At 31.8% G+C, this 18,273-nt stretch overlaps 2 protein-coding genes, 1 long non-coding RNA gene and 1 pseudogene across 4 annotated transcripts in view; 3 read left to right on the top strand and 1 right to left on the bottom strand.

The window, feature by feature from the left end:
* Nucleotides 1-264: 264 nt before the first annotated feature.
* On the top strand, nt 265-5,132 carry LOC108743476 (probable nucleoporin Nup54). Of its 2 annotated transcripts, XM_018479057.2 has the most exons (10): nt 265-336; nt 393-452; nt 2,030-2,704; nt 2,792-3,040; nt 3,095-3,310; nt 3,399-3,684; nt 3,748-4,046; nt 4,110-4,366; nt 4,443-4,562; nt 4,730-5,132. In XM_018479057.2, the coding sequence occupies exons 2-10, from the start codon at nt 395-397 to the stop codon at nt 4,955-4,957; spliced, it is 2,388 nt and encodes a 795-aa protein (XP_018334559.1). In that variant the 5' UTR covers nt 265-336; nt 393-394; the 3' UTR covers nt 4,958-5,132. The 2 variants fall into 2 exon arrangements, with proteins under 2 accessions (XP_018334559.1, XP_018334556.1); XM_018479054.2 differs by having other exon boundaries at nt 269-452.
* Nucleotides 5,133-5,397: 265 nt separating this feature from the next.
* On the bottom strand, nt 5,398-10,615 carry LOC108743506 (zinc finger protein GLIS3-like). The gene is made up of 3 exons (XM_018479082.2): nt 10,248-10,615; nt 7,865-8,106; nt 5,398-6,222 (listed from the first exon to the last, which is right to left on the bottom strand). Exons 1-3 carry the CDS (start codon nt 10,410-10,412, stop codon nt 5,556-5,558), a joined length of 1,074 nt encoding a protein of 357 aa, XP_018334584.1. The 5' UTR covers nt 10,413-10,615; the 3' UTR covers nt 5,398-5,555.
* Nucleotides 6,239-18,273, top strand: part of LOC112904591 — a 174,992-nt gene continuing 162,957 nt past the window's right edge. Inside the window, exon 1 of the long non-coding RNA XR_003231207.1 lies at nt 6,239-6,952. This is a non-coding gene — a long non-coding RNA (uncharacterized LOC112904591). The remainder of the gene's footprint in view (nt 6,953-18,273) is intronic.
* LOC108743514 lies at nt 8,113-9,146 on the top strand (annotated as a pseudogene).

The raw sequence follows: 18,273 nt of genomic DNA, 5'->3' as shown, positions 1-18,273 counted from the left end.
ACTACGAGTCGTTTGACCAGTCGTTCCGTATTCTTTTTTGATGAACATAAAATGAATTTGATAATTGAATTGTTTGAAAACTAAATGTACTAGCTGCATTCTACCTTAGCAGTATTATAATTATTGTTGAATGAAAGGTAATAATTAAAAAGCATTCCAGCTTGCGTTTTATACGCAAATAATACATTAGCAGATTTATCGTCTAGGGGATTTTAGACACATTCACTTAATCTTATCTCTGGTTTTAATCATAGAAGAACAAGGAGACGTTTGCATGTCTTGTTTTTAGGTTACCTAACTGTCTGTTTAAACAATTTTTCTTAATTTATTGAAAAAGTAATTGTAATAACTCAAATTTTATATTTTCAAAGTGACGATAAACTTCTTTACAGTTATGTCTTTCGGTTTTGGAAGTTCTGGTCAATCTGCATTTGGTAGTACACCAAATAAACGTAAGTGCAATTTATTTTTCACTTTGCAATTGTTATTACCTGTAAATGTTTTTCATTTTAAATATTTGCTAAAGCAAAATTATGTTTTCGGGGGTGTTTAATTACTTATGAGCTAATTAATAGCTTAATAGTTAATTTTTTATTTTAATAAAAAGAATACAAGTATTTTAACAATTCATAAATAAACAAGACATTTTAGTACAAAATATGAATTTTACTAATAGAAATATGCATTCCATCTAATCATTTTTACAAAATAGCACTACACAGTTGATCATCAATCATTCCAGCAATATCATTTCCTTTGGTGTCTTGGTTTTTAGTTTTAATTGAGTATAACTCATTGATGTTGTGCCTTACTTGAAAGGATTTCTTCCTCTGCTTTATCCACATATATATCATGATAATTGTAAATGTAACCAGAACAGGAATTATAACGGACAAGAATATTGAGAGTGTGTCATGCGAAGCAGCTTTTATGATATCTTGTTTTGGAAATAATTCATTACTTGTTCCATTCGATGATATTTGGGGTGGTTTAAACAATTTCTTTAGATTAGTTATCTGATCAGTAAAATAATTAGAAGCTGTATCTTTAGAGTGTATAATATTTGACGTTGTAGAGTTTTCTTTTATAATATTGATTATTGTAGTTGTAGAATGCTGTTCATTATTTCCAATTTTTGCATCTTCAGATATTGTTTTATTGAAAGATGAAGTGTTAGTCGTTAATATATTGTCATTAAACTTATTTGTAGTATTTTGTATTAAGTCGGTCAATGTAGTACTGATATATTCAATTGGGGAAGCAGTTATATCAGTGTCACTGAAATTTTCTGTATCATTCTCTAATATTGTTTGATTTTCTTCAGGCAGTAAGTTTTCCATGGTTAGAAAATTCTCGTTTTCATTCGTATCATTGTTATAATTGTCTCCAAAGCTAAAACGATTTAATGCATCTAAGGGGTTTCTTGAAGAAGTAATTTTTTTGATAAGTGATGTATTTAATTTAATTGGAAAAAGAAATTCTGGTGTGGGATTCTAAAAGCAATTAAATATTCGAGTTAGTTTTTGTTTTGTTTTAATATTTGTGAAAAATTGATACATACCTTAACGAATTCTGGATTTGCAGTCATATTTTTTTATTCGTGTACAAATTTCGCCTAATTTACCTACTTTAAAGTCTAAATAAACACAAATTAATAATTTACACAAAATATTGATTATTGTATCAACGATTTTATTTTAACATGATTAATATGTAGACAATCAAAAATTATTAAACTCTCACAAAATTGCTAACATTTTACTGAACACCACGGTAAAATATAACGAACATGTGTAGATTATAATGTGACCTTTTCAGTTTTAAGATATTTTTTTCTGAAAATTACATGAACGGTCGTTTATTAGATTATACAGTACACTAAATAAGGAAAAGATGTTCAACTTTGCTTAATTATGTTGTATTTTCTAGAATTTTGAAAATTAGAACCTACTTTCATTTGATTAAATTTTTTGCAATTTCAATTTTGAATATAGATTTTTATTAAATAATACGCTTTAATTAATTTTAGCTACAGCATTTGCTGCTCCCTTATCTTTTGGGACACCAGCTACCACAACTGCTTCCGCTGGATTCGGTAGTTTTGGATCTTCTTTTGGAACGCCCTCTCAACAGCCAACCTTTGGTAGTACATTTGGTCAACAGACTGCAACACCATCCTTTGGACAACCAAACGCCACCCCTGCTTTCGGACAGTCGAGTATAGCCCCCGCGTTTGGACAACAGACCGCCACTCCAGCCTTTGGTCAACAAGCAGCAGCTCCTGTTTTTGGGCAGCAGCAAGTTTCAGCCCCGGCTTTTGGTCAACAGAGTGCAACTCCTGCTTTTGGTCAACAAACCGCTACTGTTGGCTTCGGTCAACCGAGTGCAACACCCTCTTTTGGTCAGCCAAGTGCCGCTCCAGCGTTTGGGCAGCAAAGTACAGCTCCAGCGTTTGGAAGCACTTTTGGGCAGTCGGGAACAGCTGCTCCTGCCTTTGGTCAAGCCGCAAGCACCACTCCAGCATTCGGTAGCACATTTGGGGCTACGGCTACATCGGCACCTGCATTTGGGGGTACTTTCGGAGCTCCGGCTACTAGTACTCCCAGTCTTTTTGGATCTTTACAAACTAGTAAGCCGTCTCTCTTCAGCACTCCAGCAGCATCAACGACTCCTTCTCTGTTTGGAACAGCAACCACTACGGCAGGTAATTTTTTAATATTATTAAAGATAAGAAATAACTGCTTGGCCATGAAGAAGCTAAAAAGAATTCTAATATTACTTTAAATAATAGGAGGATTGTTTGGTAGTACTTCGGCCCCTACAGGAGGTCTTTTTGGTACAACTACAACCACCCAAGCGCCAAGTTTATTTGGATCAATTGCAACTTCTACCCCGAGCCTGTTTGGCACTTCGTCGACTGCACCTCCGTTGTTTGGTTCTGCTACTCAGCCAGCTGGTGGCGGACTTTTTGGTACTGCGACCACAACACAACCGTCGCTTTTTGGATCCGCATCAGCACCGCAATTTAGCCTTGGATCGGGTACAACGAATGTGCCATTTATGTTTCAATAAATTTTATCATCTTTTTTTATAGGTACAACAGCTGCAACTACCACAACATCTACTGGCTTCAGCTTTTTTGGCCCTACAACTACATCAGCTCCAAGTTTATTTGGCAGTTTAGGTACAACTACAACAACACAATCAGGTTTTGGAGGATTCGGAACCACCTTTCCTGGTTTTGGTACAACTGCATCTGTTACTCCTTTTGGAACTACAGCATTTGGTCAAAAACCACTCACTGCTCCAGGTATTAATTTTAAAAAGATATTTAATAATATCAGTAATCCACAACATTTTTGTAAGGAAACTAGCATTAACAATAATATATTATTTAGGACAAACTGCTGCCCCAGTGGATAAGAATCAACAGGTACTAGCCTCTATATATGCGATAAACGTGTTTGGAGATGAGCGAGATAATGTGTTAAAAAAATGGAACATGCTACAAGCTTGTTGGGGCACTGGGAAAGGCTACTACAGTCAGCATCAGCCTCCCATAGAGTATGACCATTCAAATCAGTTCTACAGATTTAAAGCAGTCGGTTATACTGTGATACCCAATGCTGAAAATTCAGAGGGACTAGTAAAATTAACATTTAATAAAAAGGAATCAGAATTGATGTAAATGAAATGTTTAATGATGCTATTGTTAATTAGGATTTTCTGTATCTGTTTTAATTGTAGGAATCAAAAAGATGTACTTATTAAAGGATTATCAGGAATATTAGGAAATAAACCGAATTTAACGGTTGAAATTGAAACAATAAAAAATCTAGATGGTAATCGAACTGAGGTGACAGTAATCGTTTCTGAGAAGGGGGCAACCGGTCAAACTCGAAAAATTCCAGCCAGTGACTTGTCCTCGTTCTTAAATCAACCTATGAACAAACAACAATTAACTAATGTGGGGGTTACCAGTATTTTTCCTTATGTAACTCCAACAAAGGCGCAGATCGAAGAGTACTTGAAAAATCCTGGACAAGGTATGTTTATGAAAAAAAAATTACTCAATCATTACTTCTTATTGTGTATGAACTATTTTTTAGGGGTTGATCCCACAATGTGGCAAATGGCGCAAATTGACAACCCAAATCCAAATAAGTATCTGCCTACTGTAATAAATGGTTTTGCAGACCTTAAGAGACGAATGTTAACCCAGGAATACGAAACAGGTTTGCATCGTGCCTTTTTAGCTAAAGTTATTCGTGAAATTAAGGAAGTAAAGAGCAAACATACCGCGTCTTTGGCGCAAATAGCCGAAATGAAACAAAAGTTCCTTGCCCTACAACATAGAACATTAAGGGTGAGTATTGAACAGCACTTTGATTAATTTGAAGTTCTTATAGTTGTATTGAATAATTATTTATTTATTTACGCAGATATTGGTTAAGCAAGAATGTACCAGAAAAGTTGGAATGGCCCTTCAGCCTGAGGAAGAAATGCTAAGGGCTAGATTGGAAGCTATGCATGCTCAATTGGGAATTCCAAACCAGTACAGGGTAAGCTAATTAAAAATATATACTTTCTATTGAAATATGAGATATTTTCCATTTTCCTTAAGGTTTAGGTATTTTATGGGTAGTTGGTTAAAATAATTATAATACTTTTTATGAAAATTGTTCCCAACTTAAGGCGTTAAAGTTGCTTTAATTTTTTACTTTTACAGGGACTTCTGAACGAACTTTTGTCATATGTTAAATTAACCGGTGGTTTTGTTATTCCAAAAGAAAACTACAGAATTGATAGTTCTGCGCTTGATGATATTAAACAGTTCCTTAGAATGCAACAGAATGGTATAAGTCAGTTAGTTAATATCATTAATTTAGACTTGCAAGCACTCAAAACAATAAACGATGGGTTAAAGGACTTATCGAAATATCAACCTAAAATTTAAACGTACAATTGCATGTAAATTTATTAATAAATAAAATTAAAAAAAAAAAACGTAACGTGAAGTATATATTTTACTGGTAATAGAGTGTTTGTATTATCTTTAAGAGTACTGTAATTTCTATACTGTAACTTATTTTTTTAATTGCAAATTTAGTAAATTTAGTTTTTATATTGCACGTTTAAAAAATTTGTAAGAAAGTTAAAACTATTTCAATAAATTTTTGATTTTAAAACGTTCTAATTTCTACACACATTACTTTGCAGCATTCTATATATAAGAAATCTCTTAACTTAAAAGTACTTCTTTCTTATTACTTTAAGAATATAAAAATGCAATATAATTTAATTAAGATAAGACCAATCTTGATGGGCTCTTTTCATTTTTAAGGACCTTTTAAGCTTCCCAAAAACATAAAAAGTAACAAATACTCACTCAAAACAATTAAGTAAACGTATTTTATTTATGATATAATAAATAAATACAAACTCTGAAAACACGTCAATAGTAACATTCATAACACACCAACAGTACATAAAACATGAACACAAAATAATTATAGGTAATAATAAATATAAAATTAATACGTACTAGAACAACATTATTGTCTGGCACTTATGCTTAAATCTAAAGGTAAGTCAATGTCCATTTCCTCTTGTTTTAGGTCGTAAGGTTTATAAATTTCTTTGTTTGTGGCGTATGAGGTCAACATGTTCCACGAAACGGCGTTAAAATTCGTACAAATCATTTTTTCGTACGAGATACAGTCTTTTTCTTCGACAGGTATGCAGCAATTTTTGTGGGTGCAATTACAATTACAACAATTTACTGTTGTCTCGTTTGTAATTGGTAATAAACGTTGCTCAGGTTTTATAAGTAATTCATTATTTCTTTCTTTGATGTTCGATACGATTACGCTTACATTTCTTGATTTGTTTTCTGACAAATGTTTTTCTTCATTGACGAAATGTTTGTACGTTTTAACATGTTTTCGTAAACTACTGGGGTCCGTGTACCTTTTGGGGCATCCGGGTACTTTGCACTGGTACGGTTTTTCCACTTGATGAGTCCTTGTATGTTTGAATCGGTCACTCGAGTTTGAATATGCTTTGGTGCACCCAGGAACTGGACAAACATAGGGCTTTTCCCCGCTGTGGGAACGAACGTGGATTTTTAAGTTTTCTGCTCTAGAAAATGACTTCTCACATTGACCACACCTATGGGGTTTTTCATTGGTATGAGTTCGAACGTGGACTAGCATTTTGTATCTGTAACAATAAAAAACGAAAAATTAGTTATTTAAGTAAATAATATTGTATTAATTCTGTCGAAAGATGCGAAGAAAAAAAAACTGCAGGAAGGAAAAGATTACGGGCCAATGTTATCTTAAAAAAAGTTGATAAACAAACTTCGTCGTTTTATAAGTAGGTTTTATCAAATTTTGATTAACAATACATAGTTTATAAAATTGCAAGATTCAAGAAAACCCTTTTTATTATCTGAAGTGGCATAATTAAACAAATAAATAAAATGTGACCCCTGAAATCCACACGGTTCCCAATATAAAGTAATTTTAATTTCATTTTTTATGGATAGGTAATATCTTTAAAATAGCAATTTGATTTTGTGTGTGAAATATTTAAATGAAACTTCTTTAAATCATTTTATTCCACTTTTTTAAACAAATGTTATTTTGGGATGTTTTTAAATTTAATAAATGCACATTTTATGTCGAAAACAACGAATGGTCCCTATTGTTTTGTTTGTGTATGATGTCCTTGAAACAGTCAAGGGCAGTGAAAGTAATTCGGATAGACGAGATGCTATCGTGTTGAATACGATGATAAAAGTTAACATTTAAAAATTCCGTGTTCCTCGTGTTTTGCACCGGTCAGTTCGTTTATGATGAAAAACTATAATTTTGAACTGATAAATGTTTTTAAAAAATATAGTGATTGTGTAGAACGTCTATGCAGTGTTTATATTTTGTCGAAAGTGGTAAGTTTGCCTTTAATTAATTTACAATCAGTTTGCTTTTGATCTGGCTGTTTTAAAATGTTTATTGTACTCATATGTACAATAATAATAATATTAGGTATAAGTGGATCTTTATTTAGGGTTTAAGTTCTTATTTTAATGAGTAAGTTCAGTTGAAATTAAGCACTATAAAAACTTGGCAATATTGCGCAATATTTCTACTGATTTTCCGTTGCGAGAGGAGTTTCTTCAAGCGTCAATTTTAACTGGGTTTAGATAACAAACCCTGGTTAGATTTAGGTAATCAAAAATGTATCTAAGTATTACTTTATTATTTGAAGCTGCAGTAGAAAATGCATACATTCCTTTGCATCTAATTATTATATATTTATTTATTATAAAAAGGGAGATAGTTTCTGTAATCTTGTCGATTTATAAATACCAAAACAATGAAGCTATTCTATTTCTATTTACTTCATTTATCGGTATTAAGCGATTATGAGCATAAATAAATTTAAATGGGGATCAATTTTTTGAAAAGATTACATCAAATCCAAGCAGAAAACTTATTACGAAGAATGATTCAAATAAGTAATCATACATCATAGACACATTATAAATACTAAATCCAATAATATCTTTAAAATCCTTTTTATCAAACTGGTGGTAAATTACACTTTTATTAATTGTCATCGCTTCAGCTAATAAAAATTAATATATCTAGGCCGATAATAAATACCTAATTATTGTTTGTTTGCCCTAAAGAAGTCACACTGTACGACGGGTTCGTTTTGTTTGTTTTCGTCATTATGGTAACGTAAAAAAAACGTAAAGGAAGCGAGGGACTTTAAATGAACTTAATATGACAATTTTTTTAAAGAACAACTGAAGGGGTAACGCAGTTAATTTTATACATAATAGTTCGAAAAGTACCTCGCATTAAAGCCTTTATTATTTCTGGTACATCCTTCCCAACGACAGTAAAAAAGACCTCCTGGACCGCTTGCTGCGTGCACTCTGCTAACGTGGTTGGCCAATAAATCCAAAGATTCAAATCCCAGTCCACAATTAATCCAATGACAATTGCAATCTGATTTCGAAGTATTTTGTGATCGAATTGGTTTCAGTTCTTTGTATGGCACTTCTACGCTACAAACGGAATTTTCACTATCACTCTGTAACAAAAAAGAACAATTTACATTAAATAACATAGAACTTTACAAATTAATTAGAAAAACCCTTAATTATTATCTAAAGACCATCGTGTGTTAGAGGCCCTTCCATTTCCGATGCTGGATATGGACATGGAAGGACTTCAAGAAACTCATGCTAACGAAACGTTACGAAGCAATTGTAAATTTTGAATTACAATTGAAATCGTTTTTTAACAGAATCAAGTTATTCTGATTTATTTTATCTGTTCTTATTTTGATGTCTAAGTTCTGCATTAAGTACTTCATATAAGCTTTGACATATTATTAAAAATTGACGTATTAAAATTTAATTGCAGTTGACAACGAACTTTTCTAAATTTTTCGCATTTAATCTTTCAATTAAAATGGAAAGTAGTACTACAAATTATGCATCCGTACGTCCCCAATCACCTCCTTATCCCCAAGAAATCCTGCAGGAAATAATAAAGGCGTTTCATGTAGTAGACAAAGACGATTCTGGTAAAATAACTACCGAAGAATTGAGAATGGCATTAAAAAATGCACAGGGCAAACACTTTTCTGATACATGTTGTAAACTCATGATCGGACTGTTTGATCGCGATAAAAATGGTACAATCGATATTAACGAATTTCAAGAGTTATATGTGTATATTAATCAATGGCTGGCGATATTTTACGCTTATGATAAAGATCGATCTGGTTATATAGAAGAACCAGAACTTGCATTGGCTTTACACCAGATGGGTTATAGATTTTCACCTGAATTTATTAAATTATTGGTGTCCGTTGCCGACACGACAAGCAAAAAACCGATCACTATTGATCAATTTATAGTCATTTGCGTACAAATACTACGTTTTACTGATGCTTTTCGACTAAGAGATACAGAAATGAAGGGAATTATAACAATAGATTTTGAAGATTTTTTGAAAGTGTTTTTTGAACTGTCTATATAAAAATGCACGCGAAAGAATGATGTTATTTTTTACTTGTGTATAAAAAGGTGCTATTAAATGGTTGTTTATTTTTTTGCACTTAAATTGGGCCTTATAGAATAGTCATTCCAATTATCAGTATTTCTTTATTAATTGTTTTTTGCATAAATCGATTAAAAGTTCATCTCATTGGATTTCAAAGTTTCAACTCGTAAATAGTTTAATTTTTCTTTGCGTATTTAAAAACTGTCGTTGGTGAAGGGAAAGTCGACTAAATAACACCATCGGTGTTCCCACCAAAGGAGGAAAACTAGTCCATATCTTAGATATAAATAAGCGTTGAAACTTTAGAGGCCTTTATTTAATTTAAATTTCAAAAAATATTCAGGGTCATTAGTGTAGGAATTAGCTTTATAATCGTATGTGGAACATAAAAACCTTGAACTTTTTGCTATCTTTGGAAAGCAAACTTTGTACATTCCCGATCATTTCATGAGAACAACAAATGGAGAAAATTCCCCTGCAGTGAAAATACAAATAATAAATAATTAAAAACGGTTCAAAGATTAACAATAATATTATTCATTTTTAAATGCAAAATAATAAATTTGTGGGTTTGGTTTTTAATACGTCAATTTTGTGTAACTAAAACAAGTACCTAGTACATTATCTTTTTACCTTTATATGATTGACTTATCTTTAAAAACCTACTGCATGTATGTATCATGATTGATTGTTTTTTTCAATAACTTTTTGTTTCTATTTTTTCAATTATTTCTAATTTTCTGAAGGCCTTTATTTACGTTCAAAATGGATACATATACAATAACTCAACAAGGCCAAATCGGAGTTCGCTTTTGGGCATTACGTACATCGCAATCAAATTCTAATTGTATGTTTGTATGTTATCTTTAATCAAGTTTTTTTATTAAGTATGGTTACTTAACATTTTTATTCTTACTTTTGTTCAAAAAAATATAAATCAAATAGGTCCATTTTGTTTAACAAACAAGTATAAGTTCTTCCGTTATTTTTTTTTTACATATTTCGAAAAATATTTAGATTGAAAAAAGTGTGTCATTAAATTTTAAACTGATTTTCTACGAAAATATAAAACGGAAAACACATTTTACAATTGGCACTATTTTAGTTTTCAATAAGTCTTTTCAAGTACTTCAATAAAAGAATATACACTTAAAAACTTACTTGTGGACTTATGGGTGGAAGTGGCATAGTTGTCTCCTTGTACACGTCCAAATGGTCCAAACCGGGGAAAAAATGCCGTTCGAATTGGTTTTGTGGATAATTATTAGGGTAGTAGTAGTAACGTAGGGGATTACCCTCCAAGAATCTGCGATCGTAATGGAACATTGTTGTGCAAAAGTTATAAAATAGAACTGTGGTAAACTACAAAATTTAGTAATTGTCGATTTTTTTTTCAAGTACTTGTTACCGCTACAAGCGTCGAAATGACAATATTTACTAGACAATGAATATTAGGCGTTAAATACACATGTTAAGATTTGCGGTATTGTAAACTCGTTGTTTAACACGGGCGTCAGAAGTATTAAATGATTTATTTGACGTACTGATAACACAGTTGTTTTATTTTTATGCTGATACTGTTAGGATGGATTTATATGCAAAAAAAAACAGACAATTTTTGAAGTAAATCTCCTCATGAGCGCACTTGAGAAATAAATTGTTGGAAACGTTAGACATTAACGAAATACAAGTTTGTCGTATCGCCTGTCATGTACCATATTGACAAAATTTGGACTAAAATAAATTCATCATCATAAGGTTGTCAGTCCTAAGATTGGTTGGACACGCACCTCCACTCTTTCCTATCCCAAGCTAATCTTCGCATTTCTCCCAACATCCCACGTCCTTAACTATTTGCGAACAGTAATCTAATCTAGGTCTACTTCTACTCCTGTTTCTACTTTTAATATGTTTCTGACTAAACTTTCATGCCTACCAACCTATCTCGCCTATTTTTTATTGACTTCCATAGAGTCCTCTATTCTCCTATTCTTTCTAATACCTCTTCATTTCTAATCTTCTCTATTCAGGGTATTCTCATCATTCAGGAAAATTACTGTACTTTTTACCAAGCTTTTTCCTACGGGTTTGCTCGCGTTGATGTCCTGGATCAATGGTCATCTAAAATACAATAATTTGATAAATTTGTTCTGACCAGGATAATTAGGATGAAACTAAAGTTTCTGATTATGTATATAATGTACATGAATTTTGCTGTATTGAAAAGAAGTTCTTCTATTTTTTGGGAATAGTATTTTTTTTTCTGGATAAAAGGTACGCTATGACCTTTCCTGTACCCCTGACTATATTTGTACAGAATTTCATGACGATCGGCTAAGTAGTTTAGGTGTGAATGCGTAACAAACAAACATTCCCATTTACAATATTAGTTGAGAACATATGCCACTATTCAACAAAATATTTATTGTATACATTCAGTTTTTATTTCTGGAATCAATTTTTAACTAATTCATGCAAATGAGAATGGGTTGAATTTTTCACTTATTGGTCTACATACGGTATGTTACTGACATGAATTATTCCATACAACTTACAAGAGAATTTATATACAGTAGAATCCGCTTATAACGACATCGAAGGTAAATGACAAATACAAATACTGAGCAGGCGTCATACAAAGCATAGTCTTAGAAAACAAACAACTTTCTATTTTGGTTAGTTATTTAGTTTAATAGAGAAAAAAACTACTAATAACAGAAAGAGAATTGTAATAACAATATAAATAAGGGTCAGAAAAGTGAGCGAAAATGTTATTATTAATCATTTGGGTCACTATAGCCGGATATGATTTCTTGAGAATCTGTAATAATAAATGATATGTCATTTTAAACGGAGTCATTATATCCAAACTTTCCTATAGAGAATTTAATATGAAAACCAAACTTAATACTGCAATTACATATTAAGCGGTTGGTCAATATAGGCGGAGTCATAATAAATGAATTCCACTGTATATCTCACACACCAAGATCAGTTCAATAGGGTAGAAGCTGCTATTGAACATCACATTAAATATTGACTATGATTTGGAAAGTATTTTTTTGTGTAAAATGGATTTGAGCGCATATAAATGCGCTTTCTCGTTTTTCGAAAGCGCTTATATTTCCGTCAATGGGAGGCAACTTGGGCTGAAAGTGCAGAAAGTCGTTTAAAAGTCACTAGAAACCGGTAAAATCCAGTTTCTACATTTTTTCAAACAGTGGGGCCATGATAAGAGAGATAAGAGAAAAATTAACTTGACCTCGTAACTGGATATAACCGGTTTTCTGTTATCACTTGACTTTTGAATCCAATTGCTTCAATATTATTTATTACTTAATACATATTTGTTTTAATAGTAGACAAATGTACAAATATACTTATTAATTATATGAAACAATGTGTCTCTAGCATGTCTTTTTTGTTTGTTTTGTAACATCTTGGTAATGCCAGTCATTAAATTTTAATCAGGCGCACACACACACACATACACATATAAAATTAAAAAAAAAAAAAGATTACTAGAACATGTACAATATTTATCATTTGTTCATAAAACATAATTTGCGTATTATTTTATAATTATTAAACTTATGGAAAAAATGGTGCCGAAAAATTTATGGCAGGAGCAAAATTAACTGATTATCATTGTCGTTTTCAAATACTTAGATTAAATGGAGATGCCACCTACTGTTATTTGCTGTTATCTCTACTTAATTAGTAAAGTATGCGTATGACAAAGCAATTTTCAAAGGACACGTAAAATTTCGCTCTTTATATGCATAGATAGTTTCAAGCCAATTTTCTAATTTCGTTGCGCAAAATTTCGCTTTTTATAGCGTTTCAAATCACTCTACATTTGTACCGCATAAGGCGGCATGATGTCGCATGGAGTAAGGTGACATGTGCATTGACCAAAATATGTTTTTGAGAAATCGAAGCACTTTTTTAGTCACTTTTCCGGTTTGGATGCGTAAATTTTCTCTCTTTACAGCGATTCAAATCACTCTACATTTGTACCGCATATGGCGGCAGGATTAAGTGTTTAGACGAAAATTGTGTTTTTGGGAAATCGAAGGGAACTATTCGTAACTGCGTGTCTTTTTAACTAATTTTTCAATTTGGAAGAGCGAAATTCTAATTTTTATAGCGTTTCAAATCACTCTACATTTGTACCGCATTAGGCGGCATGATGTCGCATGGAGTAAGGTGACCTATGCATTGATCAAAATATGTTTTTAAGAAATCGAAGCACTTTTTTAGTCACTTTTCCGGTTTGGATGCGTAAAACTTCTCTCTTTACAGCGATTCAAATCACTCTACATTTGTCCCGCATAGGGCGCCATGATGTTGCAAGGACTAAGGTGATCTATGCTTAGGCAGAAATGTTTTTTTTGCGAAATCGGAGGAAACTATTCATAACTGCGTGTCTTGTTAACTAATTTTTCAATTTGGAAGTGCAAAATTTCGATTCTACATTTGTAGAAGAACAAACAGAATAGCTCAAAACCCCAACACCAAAACAAGACACTGTAGTTGTCCGAAGCACTTTTCGGTAACAAAGTTACCTTCTTCAGGGACTGAAGTAAACCTAAATGAGAACTAATCCTAATTTATACTGATAATTGTTAAGGTTCAGTGAACATGACCCGGTGCCAACAAGGTAGATGTTCCATGGACCTTAACATCAACATCAAGACGTAATTAAACTTGACTAAATAGCGGAGATCCAGGGATAGGACCGTTGTCATTGTTAAGAACAATTTGTTTATTTTTATAAACGAAAGTTTATACATTTATAAAAATANCCCAACATATTCTTACTGATGGACATAATATTAATATTAATAACCTTAAGTTAGTTAAAGAAGTTAGGAATAATCGTTTACTAAACAGTTTTGAAAGTTTATACATTTATAAAAATAAACAAATTGTTCTTAACAATGACAACGGTCCTATTCCTGGATCTCCGCTATTTAGTCTAGTTTAATCACGTCTTGATGTTGATGTTAAGGTCCATTGAACATCTACCTTGTTGGCACCGGGTCATGTTCACTGAACCTTAACAACTATCAGTATAAATTAGGATTAGTTCTCATTTAGGTTTACTTCAGTCCCTGAAGAAGGTAACTTTGTTACCGAAAAGTGCTTCGGACAACTACAGTGTCTTGTTTTGGCGTTGGCGTTTTGAGCTATTCTGTTTGTTCTACAACAATCGCCAAAGTTTTTCCAATTTTCATATTACATTTGTAGAGCATAAGGCGCCATAATATTGCAAGGACTAAGGAGATCTATGCTTAGGCAGAAATGTGTTTTTTGCGAAATCGAAGGAAACTATTCATAATTACGGGTCCTTTTTAATCTATTTTCCAATTTGACATTCATCGACGTAATATTGTCTTATGTAACGCTTTTCTTAAGAAAATTGATAATACTTTAATTCCATAAAACTTTATGATAGACTTGATAAGCAGAACTAAATCAGTGTGTGAAACCCATGTTTTCTTCTGCATATGGGTCCTTTTCCTGGGTTACCCCATAACTATTAGTGTTACTAGACGTCTCTGGATAAAAAACTCCTTCAGGAGCTCAGCCTTTGCCCCGACGCTTAGCTGCTCCTAAAGCAGAACTAAACGAGTGCGGGAAATCTATGTTTTTTTGCATACGTGTCCTTTTTCTGGGTTACCCTATAACTATTAATGGTATTTGACATCTCTGGATAAAAAACTCCTTCAGGAGCGCAGCCTTTGCCCCGACGCTTAGTTGCTCCTAAAGCAGAACTAAACGAGTACGGGAAACCTATGTTTTTTTGCATACGTGTCCTTTTCCTGGGTTACCTCGTAACTATTAGTGTTATTAGACGTCCTTGGATAAAAAACACCTTCAGGAGCGCGCCTGTTGCCCCGACGCTTAGCTGTGCCTCTGTTTCTGCATTTTGATTAAAATTCTTTTTAGTGGGATTACCTCCTATGTCTCACGTAGTGTTTGTTTATTAAAAAGCCAAACATTTCTGACCATTTAAACAATCTTATCTATATGATATGCATACACATCGTTATTCAAAAGAAACAAACTTTGTAACGGATTCAGCAGGCGTCTGTCAACATGTTTTGGATAATGTTTTTTATAAATTATACCAATTTTTTTTCTTGTACAGATAAGTTCATAGTGTAATGGGTTTTATGAAACTAAAATAATTGTCTGCCGATGAAATTTAGTTTGTTATCACTGTCTTTGTATCTAGCACAAAGTGTTAAATCAAAACGTTGTTCTTATTTACAGTAAGTTGTATATATATATTACTGATATGCGCAAAATTAAAATGAGAAACTATTGCAGTGGATTGTTGTCTAGCATGTTTTCCAATTTCTAATTTTTTTAATTCGACCTGTCGACCACTGACGTTCAATTCATTACGTGAAATTAACACATTGTAGTTTAAAACTGTAACAGGGATTAATGGATAAGGATTAATCAATCAAATCGTAACAAGTAATAATAATTAGCAGCAGCAACAGTAATTTTTGCTTGTCCAGTAATAAATAAATTAATCTTCTTTGCAGATTACATGCAGTTTTACGTTTGTGTTTGATATTAATTTAATAAATACGTTTTATTAATAAACAAGATTACAAAAAATTTTATTACGCAGTAATTAAACAATTTATCGTCAATGCGCTTTATGGGAAGTCAGCATGACTTTCTTTGAGAATCAGTGGCTGTTAGCTTATTTCCAATACAACTGCAGAATCCAGTATTTCTGCTTAACATTGTAGATAAAATTTAAGAAAATCGATCTATTTTTCTTTTATTGCTTTTTATATTTGTACAGTAAATAACCCTTAAGATTAATGTCGGTAACCATCCCTCAGATTATGAAAAATACAAAAATTCTTTTAAGGAGCTGTACGCCATACAGCTCCAAAGGCGTGGTGTTTACTTGTTGAGCGCATGCGCAAAAAGAAAGCTGCATGAAAGTATGCTTGATAACTTGTTTACTTTTACACAATTTTATAATATAAATTTATGTAAAAATACTGTAAAATTATTCGTATATTGCATTTATGTTACCAGTATATTACTCTGTACGAATTAATCCAAAAACAATGGCATTTTATTGAGTATGTAGGTAAATTTGGCAAAACCAATTAAAAACTCCGTTTTCTAATTTAATGAAAAATATTAAAGTCAAGATATGAAAATGGGTAGATAATAAAATGTATTATCTATCTCATTACATAGAAATTCTTATACAGTTTTACGCAGAATTATCAATTTGTTCTGAACTATCCCTGGTAATATTGTAAATCCATTGTAACGTTAATAGTAAACACTCGAAGTCTTATGAAGCCAAGGGTGGTGAAACAATTGTTACTTTTTGTATAAAGGTGTGTAAAAATCTTGAAGCTTTATTATTATTTAGATATGGATTTTCATCAAGTAAAAGTCGAATCTATTCAAAACAAAATGTTTGTTTCTAATTACTCAAATTTCAGTCAATAACTGACCTGTTCAATATAAGTATCGCCCGTTAATTTCGACCATCTTCAGGCTATACAAAGATGGTGTTACATCGCTATTATCATACAACATATTGTATCATATTCATAATATAAATATTTTCTTACTTATGCGAAGTTACTTTAAGAATAAAAACAAAAACAGTTTAAAATAAAAATAGAATTCGAAAAATTTACCATTGCACAATAAATTAAAACGTAATTATTCAAAATACACAATTAAATTTTAACGTTAAACTGGTGATATTAAACTTTCAAAAACAGGATCTCAAGTTACCACAGGTTTTAGGTAATCTATAGAAATCGATTAACAAAACCAGGAGAGAGAATTGCAATTAATTAATTATTATATTTATTATAATTACAGATTGTTGGTGAGGACAGCAATGAAGTTTACATCAATAACAAGGCAATGTATTTATTGAATTTTTTGTATAAAATTATTAGAAAATACAATAGAATTTATGTAATAACCACTCTGGAAAGCTCTTCATAATGCACAAATAATTCTGATAATATTGATGATAATATACATGAGCTGTTAAAGAGGATTACATAATACTGATATATTTGTTATGGTTACTATCAATAACTAGATACACATATTTTTACACGGTCTAAAGTTTTTTGTGACATCAAGATCGCGTCTATTCCAGTACTTTTGTGTGTTTATTGAAGATAATCGTTATTCTTTAAATATAAAACCAACGATTTATTTAATGTTAAATTTTTCATCATAAGGTTGTCAGTCCTAAGACTGATTGGACTGGCTAATTTCTAAATTAATCGTTTACGAGCATAGAAGTGAGTTCGTTTTATTGAAGGCAACTCGATCCTGCGTTATCCTTTGCTTTATATCCCTACTACTCCTTTCGTCCTGACTTATCTGATTTCCTAGATACCTAAAATCAGCCACTTCTTTTAGTCTTTCGTCTCCTAAATTAAATTTTTAATAATAGCAATAGTATCAAATCATTTACTTACGGTTAGTTACCTTTTTATGTATCAAATTACTCATACACGGACTAATACTAGAAGATATTTGAAAACAAACTGAATTAAACCAGACGGAAATTAAATTGTTGTTTGGAAACGTATTTTGTACGAATTTATTTAAATTGGACTTACTAAATGAAGCAGAAGACCCTAAACAATTTGAGTAGTGTTCAATTTATCATGAAATCAAAATGGCTGCGTGCACGTTTTTGTTTGTTTTTGAAGAGCAAGCGCGTCAAGCTGAATCTAAATTATAACTATCCAATTACATATTTTATACATTTTTCCGAATTATCATTTTATGAATATAATTAAAAGAAATACAAGACGCCCTTTATAAATTGGTAATATTTGCGTAATAATATTCGTTTAGTTTTACCCCTTATAACTCAAGAACTATGATTCCGATTTAAAATGATTCTTTATCTTTCGAATTAAGACATTTCACTCGACGATATTTGAGATTCCTATGAAGTGTTTTGCTTTGTCTCAACCCTTTATTATAGGGTTGTTCGGAAAATCATTTCGTTTTTTTTTTGTGGAAATGAAAGACAGTTTTCGTATAATAAACAAATACTTTATTAAATTATATATTGACCGTTCTGGTCCAACACCTTTTGCCATCTTTCTGGTAGTAGCATAATTCCACGCTCATAAAATTTTTGGTCTTT

This window comes from Agrilus planipennis, unplaced genomic scaffold (assembly GCF_000699045.2).
Source record: "Agrilus planipennis isolate EAB-ADULT unplaced genomic scaffold, Apla_2.0 scaffold19, whole genome shotgun sequence".
Classification (NCBI taxonomy): Eukaryota; Metazoa; Arthropoda; class Insecta; order Coleoptera; family Buprestidae; genus Agrilus; species Agrilus planipennis.
The sequence above is the reverse complement of the archived record's forward strand: the minus strand, read 5'-3'. Positions and strand labels throughout refer to the sequence as shown.